This window comes from Anabrus simplex, chromosome 2 (assembly GCF_040414725.1).
Source record: "Anabrus simplex isolate iqAnaSimp1 chromosome 2, ASM4041472v1, whole genome shotgun sequence".
Taxonomy (NCBI): Eukaryota; Metazoa; Arthropoda; class Insecta; order Orthoptera; family Tettigoniidae; genus Anabrus; species Anabrus simplex.
The window spans coordinates 276,394,206-276,406,382 of NC_090266.1; the positions used below are offsets into that span (position 1 = coordinate 276,394,206).

The following is a 12,177-nucleotide window of genomic DNA, read 5'->3' on the forward strand; positions in this document are numbered from 1 at the left end:
AGTGGTAGGGATCTTATTAATCTGCCAAAAGATGAACAGTCTTTTGGAAGGCAGTCTTACTCTATGGCTATAGAAGGCTACTCTCCTTTTCCTAGCACAATCAGAAAGCCTCTCTATGTGTTCGTAGAGCTCGGAATTGTGCCTTCTACGGAATTCTTCACCTTCCTTTACAGGACCTAAGGTCTTACTAAGAATTCTCCTCTTTCTGACTTCTAGTTTCTCCATCAGACCTTTTCGGTTCAGTGAAAGACACTCCATGGCATACAGAGCTTCTGGTCGTATGACTGACTTGTAGTGGTTCAGTTTCAGATTGCGTGATAGGCATTTTTTGTTACAAGTGTTCTTTGTCAATCGATAGGTCAGTTCCAGCTTGTTGACTCTCATGGATAATGATGCTCTTTCTGATAAGTTGAGTTCAATCCATTTACCGAGATACATACATTTATCAGTCCTCTTGATTTTTCCCAGTTCTAGCAGCATCTCTCTTCGATGTTGGTAAAGTACTCTGTTTTCTCCAAAGACACTTGAAGACCCACTTTAGTTGCCTGTCTTCTGAGGCAATTGATCTGTATTGTTGCTGTATCCAGCGAATCGGCAATCATTGCCACGTCGTCAGAAAAAATCCAGGCAATCTACAATCAGTTCTTCCTTCTTATGACCCAGGTATATCCCACTATGGATACCCAAGTTGGTCAGTTCTTTGTGCCATTCTCTCACAACGTGTTCAACGACACAGTTGAAGAGAATTGGGGAAAGTACATCCCCTTGTCTCACCCCTGTTTTAATCTCGAAGCTTTCTGAAACCACGCCTCTGAATACAGCCCTTTGTTATTTGAAGACGTACTTGGAGAAAATGGCCATCCACCTCTCGTTGTAATATACTTTCCATCCCTGGTATAGGTTTTGCAGCGTTTATTTTGCATACTGGCAGCAAATCACTTCGCACAACGGATTAACTAGCGGTATACGTATTACAAAGGCACGCAATAAACAACATGTTCGTGGAATGGTCCTTTTATCTTGGCGAGAAGGTAACGTATAGTCCATTTTACCGTGCAAGTATTTATGGCAAATAAACAACAATAAAAAGTATCCAGATTCACTCCGAACATGTTATAACAGCGGTCAAGAACAAGGCATACTTGATATTCACTGGTAAATGAATCGGTTAGTTTTAAGACCCCATACGTTGCATTTTTAGACAATTTAGTTTTATATGACAAAATTAATGTTGAAGGGTAGATACATCATTTTGTGTAGAGCCCCCAGAATTCTGCTGTATACGATGGCCGTGAAGGGATCGTCAATATTTGGTTTGGTTTTAAAATTCCGTAAGTCAGTGACTTGCGTTGTTTCTCAAGGTAACAGTGTTTTACCGCTAGACTGTGCAGTGTGAATTAGCTATTGATAACACGAATTTCACTAATCGCGGGAAGCACGTAGTTTTGCGTTTGTTATAGAAGCGTTTCCGATTGTCGTACAAGCATCCCTGTATGCCATCTATTCACTTTCTATATCCTGAACCTGCTTACTCTCTACTGTTCGAAACTTCTCACTAATCATATCCATGTACTTCTGTCTAATTTCCTCGTCCTGGAGATTTTCTACCCTTATTCGTTTGCAGGCAGATTTCACTTTCTCTACCCTAGGCCTAGAGATACTTAGTTCACTACAGATCAGATCGTGGTCTGTATCATCGAAAAATCCGCGAAAAACTCGTACATTCCTAACAGATTTCCTGAATTCAAAGTCTGTTAAGATATAGTCTATTATGGATCTGGTACCAGTAGCCTCCCATGTGTAGCGGTGAATACCCTTATGCTTGAAGAATGTATTCGTAACAGCTAAACCCATACTAGCACAGAAGTCCAGCAAACGCTTCCCATTCGCATTAGCTTCCATATCTTCCCCACATTTACCAATCACCATTTCGTATCCTTCAGTTCTAGTGCCAACTCTCGCATTCAAATCGCCCATGAGCACTATTCTATCCTTGCTGTTGACCCTGACCACGATGTCACTCAATGCTTCATAAAACTTGTCAACTTCATCCTCATCTGCACCCTCACATGGTGAATACACGGACACAATTCTTGTCCTAATTCCTCCAACTGACAAATCTACCCACATCATTTGCTCATTTACCTGCCTAACAGAAACTATGTTGCGTGCAATGGTATTCCTGATAAAGAGCCCTACCCCAGACTCTGCCCTTCCCTTTCTAACACCCGTCAAGTACACTTTATAATCTCCTATCTCTTCCTCATTATGTCCCCTTACCCGAATATCACTTACTCCTAGCACATCCAGATGCATCCCCTTTGCTGACTCAGCCAGTTCTACCTTCTTTCTTCCATAAGCCCAATTAATATTGATTGTTCCCCATCGAATTCCATTACGTTCGCCAACTTGTTTCCAAGGAGTCCCTCGCCTGTCAAATGGGAGTGGGACTCCATTACCCCCATAGGTCCGCGGCTTGCTTAAAGTGTTCTGAGCTCGGTAAATTCATGAAGCAGGATGCTACCCTACTTGCACATAGTCCAAGTGAGGATCTCTCCTCTAACGGGTTATGGACCAACGGTGAATTGTATAGTCCTAGCCGCCTGAACACAAGGTGGGCCATGACTCAGAATATGTCCGAGTTGCCCACTCCCATTCCATAGCAACTGGTATCCCGACTCTCAGGACCACTTACTAGGCCACTCAGCCGTTGCCCATGGTTCACGAACTAGGACGTGACTACAGTAACCAACAAACATGAATAATAATACTAATAATAATAATAATAATAATAATAATAATAATAATAATAATAATAACATTTACCAATCGAGCTTGATATTTCACTATTTACCCATGGGTTTGGAGAATTGTTTCCAAGTTATACTAGTCCATTACACTTGCATCAAAGTGAATTTATTGTTCAGTTTTCGAAACCCACACCTGAACGTACACGGATTTACATGAACTGCAATTTGCGAACTTCAGTTGAACACGTGCTGCGTCGCTGCGTGTTACTTGTGAGAACTCACTCCCATTTCAGTAATTCGTTATTTAATTTTTCATTCGTATATCATTAATGAACACGTAAATTTGACAGTGCAGATTTATTTAACTGCTGAAAGTAAGAGCATTGACGTATACAAATGATTTTTCCATTTTGAAATTGAAATAACATTAAGATTTTTATGATTATGTCAATAATATCGTGAACAACCCACATGATGTACATATGATTAAAGAGCATTTACTATATATGCGTGGAAATAAGAACTCATTCCATTTTCTGTCACTAAAGATAACTGAAATAAGGGCCACGGAATAATATTATACGATAATTTTAACGCATTTTTCTGCGAGGGCTATTACAGCCAGGAATTATTTTAACCTAATCTTTATCTTGAATTTCTTACATTTATTTTGACATTTTTGTTAGTGAAGAAGAAAAACGAAGTTCTTTTTTGTAGTTTCTTGTTCGATATTACGTGGAATGTTCCGTACAGATTAATTTGACATACTTACACAGATAATAAAGTTTCAGATATACTGTTGCTGTATGGGTCATCAGTCTATAGACTGGTATGATACGGCTCATCAGATATCCTATGCTGCCCTGTTCCTGAGGGAGCTATATGTCCCAGGTAAGTTCGACTGTAATTTCCCGCATGTATCTATGCCATGTTTGGTAATATTTCAAGGACCTCAGTCAATTAACCACACTGACGCTCTTGCAGCTTCTGAAAGAACTACTACCCTCTTTCGAAGAACGATTCGTTAGGCTGGTCTTTTAATTTTTTTTTTACAATCTGCTTTACGTCACCCCGGCACAGATAGGCCTTATGATGTCTATGAGATAGGAAAGGGCTAGGGGGTGGGAAGGAAGCGACCGCGGATTTACTTAAGGTACAGTCCGAGCATTTGCCTGGTGAGAAAATCGGAAACCATCAAAGGGAGCTATTTGCGCAGGTATGATTTAAACCAATACAGTACATTGAATCTCTCGTAGCGGCGACGATAACTGATGTAGATGATGCTTGTTGTTTAAAGGGGCCTAACATCTAGGTCATTGGCCCCTGGCGACGATAACTAAGGGGCAAAATAACAAGACTGTCAGCTCTATATACCGAATGTATACAAGAATGTTGTAAGTAATGCCTTTTTCTAAAGAATATACTACCGAGAAAATTGGTCCCGCGGCTAGAGTCACGTAGCTGTAAGTTAGCATTCGGGAGATGGTGGGTTCGAATCCCACCGTCGGCAGCCCTGAAGATGGTTTTCCGTCGTTTCCCACTTTCACGCAAGGCAAATGCTGGGGTTGTACCTTACCTTAATTACGGCCACGGCCTCTACCTTCCCAATCCTAGTCCATTTCCATCCTTCGGTCGCCGGAAACCTTCGGTGTATTAGTGCGACGTTAAACCACTGCCAAAGATTTAAAATCAATAAAATCAAATAAATAAGATAAAACTTTTCCTTACTTCTATCAGAATTCACTGCGTATCGGATGGAGGTATTTCACTGTAGGCCTACCACTTAAAATTGTAATAACTTACCTTGACCCTTACGCCATGTGATATTTGGTTGAGGAAAACCATCCGCCTGGCAATCCAATGCCACTGATTGACCAGCTATAGCACTAGTGTCCTTGGGCTCCACCACCCATTCTGGTGGCACTGCAACAGTTCAGAAATCAGTATAATATCTGTTGGAAGATGCATGTATACAGTCTTAATTGCACTGATCTATAAAACTACAGTTGATCTAAACTACGACTATGTAATTTAATAGAGAGCTGAGGTTCAAGAAGTTCATTAGCTTTCTGAATACATTATCTTCTTAGGTTTAAGATTACATTTGTTCGTAGGAAATGTTAAGTTAACAGGTATCAAATGATTTGATTGTGAGAACACTAATAGTAGAACTGAACCAAGAGAATAGCTAAGGTTTCTGATATCGTGCACATTAAATCTACTGTAACTCACCAGATTCCTCAAGACACTCTACAGCCGGGGAAAGAGATGCAGTGTCTGATAAGCTGAAGGCTGATACCTGTTCCTACTATAGATCTCAGTACAGCTTACGAAGACACGACATAATAGTTTATGGACTGCAAGCGAGCAGGTTGTTTATCAGCTTCACCCATTTGAGCCCGAGTGTAACGACCTTCAATAATTTTAGTTGATTGCTTCGATATTTAAGTATTATGTTATTTTTAGATTTCTGATCAAACCAATAATGTATTTTACGTTCAGACAGGGTGTATTGTACAGCTACGGATCAATTTTATTTGTATTACTATATACTGTATGTTGGAGTAAAATATTGAATTCAGTAAATTCTCTCATATCCGACCTCTGGATATCCGACCACCCACCCACGTCATCACCGCTCATTGTTTTCCTGTCATAGAAAATAGTGTATAGTGAGATAATGATGGCAAAAACGATACGGACAGTAAAAATAAATATAAAGATCAGGAAAGAGACGAAAAATTAGTCACTCTGTTGCCAGGGAAGGGTTTGAGGACTCGCTGAAATAAATCGAACAGCATCCAGCGCCAACACCTATGGGTATGCTGTGGGTAAGGAAGGAATTCAAGAGGACAAATTGGGGCAAATATTCATTTATAGGAAGGGGAGTTAGGGATTGGAATAACTTACCTAGGGAGATGTTCAATAAGTTTCCAATTTCTTTGAAATCGTTTAAGAAAAGGCTAGGAAAACAACAGATAGGGAATCTGTCACCTGGGTGACTGCCCTAAATTCAGATCAGTATTGATTGATTGCTGGAGGGGTGCATCCAAAAATCAGGAATAATTTGAAGCGAAGGTACATCACACACTTTTCATATTATTTCATTTCTGTAAATTAATTTTATACAGTATTAAACGTTTTAATATTGTCCGACTCGTTGGCTGAATGGTCAGCGTCCTAGCCTTCGGTTCAGAGGGTCCCGGGTTCGATTCCCGGCCGGGTCGGGGATTTTAATCGCTTGTGATTAATTCTTCTGGCTCGGGGACTGGGTGTATATGTCCGTCCCAACACTCTCCTCATCATATTCAGACAACATACTACACTACCAACCACCACAGAAACACGCAATAGTGCTTACATCCCTCCATAGAGGGTTGGCGCCAGGAAGGGCATCCGGCCGTAAAAACAGGGCCAAATCCACATGTGCGACGCAGTTCGCACCCGCGACCCCACAGGTGTGGGAAAAGCGGCAGGAAAAGAAGAAAGAAGAAGAAGAATTAAACGTTTTAATATTGTATCCAACGTAGTGTAATGACCAGTAGGCGTATTGTGCTCCCCTTTCGTGATCATTTAAATAAACATACGAAGTAATAATAACTTATTTTAAATATATAATTCTACTGTTATTACAGTCACAGAGTAACCTAACATTTTTAGTTACTGTAAAACTATTCTATATTCCTTCTTGTGCCACTTTTCCCACACCCTTTGTTTTAATAAAAGTTTTTATTCGTTCCCCGGATTATCCGACCATTTTTGTGCACCGACTGTGTCCCGGTTTTGTATGTGTTGGATATGAGAGAATGTACTGCATATATAAGAAATAAGCCCAATTATGCAGTAAGAGAATTTCTTGAAAATAAGATGTTTGGGAATTTCTTTTTAACATCAGCTTATACATTATTCTCATAAACATAAAATTCAAGGATTAGGCCTCAAGACTCGTATCGCGTCCATGCTCAGCTAGTAACTCAAGTTTTGAACGGTCTTCCTATCGTCCACTTTCTATTTGTTGTATAGTTATGAACCTTACCTTTCGAGTACCACCCATTCGAGGCATATGATGATACCAAAGACTTCTGTTTCTTTTTTTTCGCTATTTTGCTTTACGTCGCACCGACACAGATAGGTCTTATGGCGACGATGGGACAGGAAAGGCCTAGGAATGGGAAGAAAGCGGCTGTGGCCTTAATTAAGGTAGAGCCCCAGCATTTGCCTGGTGTGAAAATGGGAAACCACGGAAAACCATCTTCAGGGCTGCCGACAGTGGGGTTCGAACCCACTCTCTCCCGGATGAGAGCTCACAGCTGCGCGCTCCTAACCGCACGGCCAATTTGCCCGGTAAAGACTTCTGTAGTTAACTGTATATCGTAATAGTTTTTCACCAAGATCTGTCAATTTTATCCATATTCTCAGTACACCTGCTTAGTGAAATAATAATGGAGTGAGTGTTAAAGTTAATACAGGTTATTTAAAATCCCTCATTTGGAGTTCCTAGATCAGCTTTTCTCTGAATTTACGCTTCAACTGCAGGTGAATCACTGGATGGTATCTAATATACAGTTCCGGCCCGTGTCACAGTATTTGTCTAAATGAAGTACACACAATCGTACAAGTAATTGGATTTCACAACTGCTCTAGGGTTTATTGATCACGATGCCCCAAACCTTGTACCATGAGAAACAATACATTATGCAAACAACAATATCAATGTGTACCGGCGCCGATTTTGAAGTTTGCCTTGGCAGCGATATCTCCATTTCGTGTTGTTGCGTACTCGATATTTTCGTTCTAACAAAATAAAGAATGATATGAAAGTTTACAAATCATCACACTTTAATGATGGAGGGAAATTTAGAATCATACACTGTCTATTCCGAAGTTCTGTGAACACTGCCAGAGAAGTCTTGATATGTACCCAAGAGGTTTCACAGTCATTTCGTAAGGTTGGTTCTCACATGTTAAGTGAAGGTTCTACCCTTTCTAATTAGTTCGTTGAGAACAGAACGCCACGTGTGTACGTTTTCAGCACCGAGCTCGATCGCTGTAGTCGCTTAAGTGCGGCCAGTATCCAGTAATCGGGAGGTAGTAGGTTCGAACCTCACTGTCGACAGCTTTGAAGATGGTTTTCCGTGGTTTCCCATTTTCATATCAGGCAAATTCTGGGGCTGTACCTTAATTAAGGACACGGCAATTTCCTTCCCACTCCTGGCCCCTTCCTCTCCCACCATCGCCATAAGACCTATCTGTGTCGGTGCGACGTAAAGCAACTTGTAAAAAAATGTACCTTTTCAGTCCAAATTTTTGATCACCGTTGGTAATGTGAACTGACGGAACGAAAGCAATTATCAACGAAATGTCTCACTAAATGTTTAGAAACAGTGAGGCTTTTTTATATCGCTTTATTTTCTCTGAGCAATATACATGTATAGTACATAGTAAGAAATAATTTAGAAAACGCATGTCCAAACTTACTAAGATGTAACGTGATATATATTTCCCATGTCGCTACATTACATCCTTGATGTGGGAACTAACGTGAGAATCAAATAGAGAAAATAAATCTCCTCCAAATTCTTCCACTTAAAACTTTTAATCTTGCTCATTCTCTACCTCAGATATTTCAATGGTTTAAGTGGATTAGTATTCCATTTCTTCGATATTTGTACCTTCATAGATTCGACGTATTATAAGGAGTAACCCTTATGGTTGGGAGCTTCCACTTTATATTTCACTACTTCAACCACTAATCAATTCCACTGTCAAAGCTATGGACAAGCACGTGTGTTACATTGAAGAGAGAGAGAGGGCTTTATCAGAAGAATTTTACGATTGGTGAGCAGAGAATCACGAATTATATCAGGTAATTGATTTAATTTAGCTGTTACTGTTTTCTAGAAAATCATTTTCCTTTCTATAGAATAATACATCCCTACAAGGACACGAAAGTTTCTGTCACTGACCTACCAGTTATTCGCTCTGACTTGAGTGGTTCTACGTAATCCAGAGAAGTACTGTACGTTATATCATTCAAATATTTTCATTTACAGTGATGTGTTTAGTTGTTTAGTGCTCCACTCTCATAAGGCTAACAGTTGTATTACCATTGACCCCATTGACCTCTGCACGAAGATTTGAGGGAACTTTGGCTTTGTGCGAAATAAACGAATGCTAGAATCAGATTGGCATTTTAGAAAAATTGCGTTTTGATTAAAATGTAAATTTGATCAAATCTTTTGTTTCTGCTTATATCAACTTTTTATCCTGCATCACACATAACGTCATTGTCATTCACGTTCTTTAAATAAGACCAATTATTACAGTGCCTATAAATCTTTGAATATTTTATATTATAATGGCTGACCAGCCTTTCTTAACCAGGTTAACGTAGAATAACTTAGCCTATGTTTGCTTTAATTTATTGGAATGCTGGTATTTATTTCTTATCAATGTCTTAAATTAGGGAAATATTTTCAAAATGTAAATTAACCCTGTTTTGTGATTATACCGAAGTCTAACTTTATATATGTTACACGCCAAGAGAGAATAACTGAAGTAATAATATTATTAAACTATTAAGTTTGGGAAGTCATGTGGTACAAAGGATTATTTAACTCTGCATGCATTTACTGAATTTACTGAATTTCCACTAAAGAATAATATAAACATGACTTCCCAATGTCTGCTCTCTCCCGCGTTACTTCCATGTGATGTGGGCTAGTGTGGTGGGTGTCAGTTACCACTGATGGTGAGGTGTGCCGTATAGGTGGTGGCTCTCGCCGGGTTGCGGGCCACGCATGTGTAGTTGCCGCTGTCCCCTCGCCTCACATTACTCATCGTCACAATGCTAGAGTATGTGTTGAACGGTGTGATGTGGATGTGGCTCGGGATTGGCGATGAGTTTTTCAGCCACGTCAGATTCAGGGGCAAATCCCCCCGATGAACGGTGCAAGCCACCTGGACTCGGGCTCCTTCGGCCAACTCCGGGAAAGCGAAAGGCGTGATCTCGGGGGGAACTGCAATGTGCAAAGTGCAAGGTGCAAATGTGCAATGGTGCAAAATAGTGCGAGAGTGCAAGATGTGAGATGTAATCTGAGCGGTGCAGTGCAGCTGTGCGAGTGGTGCTCACAATGCTTGTTCCATCCAACGCGCAATAGTCAACATGCCAAAAGTCATCCACAGATTTAAGTCAGATCATACGGGACTAACTTTCGAGATTAGTTGCCTGCGTAATGAATATGACCAGACTTATGATATCTGCAGATGAAGCCATGCAAAGATTCAGAATTTAGACAGTTAATAACTTTGGTAGCAATTTTTGGAATTACGATTATAAATAGCCAATGATTGGAATGCTGCATACTTTTTCTTCCTTCCGAAATAATTTTTCTGTAACATAAAGAATGTGAGAAAATCTTCTAGAAGCCAAAAGAAGTGCTTATTCGTTCTTAGTAGCACTTACGCTGAACCTCCTCCTATTGTTTTTTAAATTCTTGGTCCACCTTGGCATAGAGGAAGTTGCGGTCGGATGGAGAACAGGCATGTGGCAGTTTACTATGGTGGTTCTAATTAAGGCCAACAGGCTGGGCTAGGCGAGACCAGACGAGACCATGGTGGTACCGTTGACAGCCAGTGTGACTGAGTGGGAGGCAGTGGCAGCAGCGTTGCTGGCCTGGCACGTGTAGACTCCACCATGCTCCGTAGCTAGTCGGTCGATGAGCAGGGCACTACTGAACGCGCCCAGGTTGCGCACGGTGAGAGAAGGTAACTGCAAGCTGGTCACTTCAGTTTCATCCTTAAGCCAAGTGATGGTGAGTGGCTCGTCCCCTTTAGCTACCAGACACTGCAGGCCCACTCGCTCTCCCAAGTGGACGCTGCTCTCAATGGAAAACGGATAAATGCTGGGTGGTTCTGCAATGGAGGTACATATTATACAAGTTCTGCAGGCGATATGATGTCCTGGGTATTAGTAACTGCGTAAACCAATCAATGACAACAACCAGGATTCATCCTGAATTCACGTCTGGAGATTTTGAATCTGTTAGTACAAAACATGAAATGATGATTTCACCGAAACCACTTCAAGAATATTATTGCAAATTTTACACATACAAAGAAAATATTTAAATGTCAAATCACAATTCATTCCTTCCTTCTTTCAAAGTAAGGAATCACATTCTTCTTTCTGAATTTGTCGTTTATATTAAAACAATGCTGTTAAATCTATGTTGCCGCAAATAAGAATGTGTCTTCATGTGACGGAAGGAAGGGATTTAAATGGATACTGCACAACACCCTCCAGATAAATGAATGGTTTACAAATGCACACATGGAGAAAAGGGAGCACTGGTCGTTTGTCTTACCCATTACGTTGATTTCAACACTCCCACGGTCTGAGTGGCCCTGGCGATTGCGGGCCTGGCACGTATATGTGCCATGGTCTGTCTTCTGCTGCACATTCTCTATTGTCAGTGTTCCGTTCGGACTTACTGTCTGTCGATGATTTCCAGGAAGAACACGTCCATCTGAAACATTATTATCTCGTTTTTACACTATATTCTTTATGTGTGTGAAAGGGGTTTGGGGGATAAGTACAAATAACCTTAGGGAAAGTAGGGATGAATGGTTTGTCCGAGGGAGGAGCTTGAAGTAGTGTGGTGTTTGTGAGGTAGGTAGCAGCTTCGTTTGCCCTTCGACCTATACCACACGCCGTACCATGCTTCAGGCACTACTGTTCGGAGCTCACGTGTGTGCTAGCGCAGGGTGAAGTGAAGTGTGCAGAATGCTCTTCCCTCCGCACAGGTTTTATGCCGTTACCATGGCAACATCCTTACTACTAGGTGGCGGAGAATATCATCCTACTCCTCAGACGTTGATTGAGTGGCTTTCTTGGTCTTAAATCAGTTAGTAGTTGCGCTTTTATTAAGTCGATATAATCGCTCACTCGTGTGTTTTTCCTTTTGCGACTACCAGAGAACTATGTTTGAGGCTCCATAGATTTTTACAACTAGCGGTATATCTTTTCTGGCTTTATTATGTCCACCATCCGCAAGAAGGGGAAAATAAATGGTGGTGAAACTAGGAGATGATCAGGAATCAGATAAGGTAAAAACCGCATAATTAGCTAAGTCAATCTGATTGATTTTTATATAATAATAATAATAATAATAATAATAATAATAATAATAATAATAATAATACACTGTCGGAAAAATATCCAAACACCATGATATAAGGAATGTAGAATACGGAAATGTTGGCAATATATTATCAAGGTAATATATTTAATTGATTAAAGGTACAAGACTACAGGTGAATATCCGCGCGAGTAAAGCCATCGCAAATGTTCAATGCTGGTCCATTAATAACCGGTGTATTCGCCTGACTGTTGAATGCAGGCATACGGACGTGCATGCATTGTGCC

The 12,177-nt window shown here is 40.6% G+C and overlaps 1 protein-coding gene across 1 annotated transcript in view; it reads right to left on the minus strand.

Moving 5' to 3' along the window:
- Positions 1 to 12,177, minus strand: part of LOC136863512 (cell adhesion molecule Dscam1) — a 938,330-nt gene that overhangs the window by 396,706 nt on the left and 529,447 nt on the right. The window contains exons 10-13 of the mRNA XM_068225977.1: positions 11,117 to 11,278; positions 10,374 to 10,664; positions 9,494 to 9,769; positions 4,554 to 4,673 (exon numbers count right to left, since the gene is read on the minus strand). Of these exons, the coding sequence (XP_068082078.1) occupies positions 4,554 to 4,673; positions 9,494 to 9,769; positions 10,374 to 10,664; positions 11,117 to 11,278 (849 nt within the window). The remainder of the gene's footprint in view (positions 1 to 4,553; positions 4,674 to 9,493; positions 9,770 to 10,373; positions 10,665 to 11,116; positions 11,279 to 12,177) is intronic.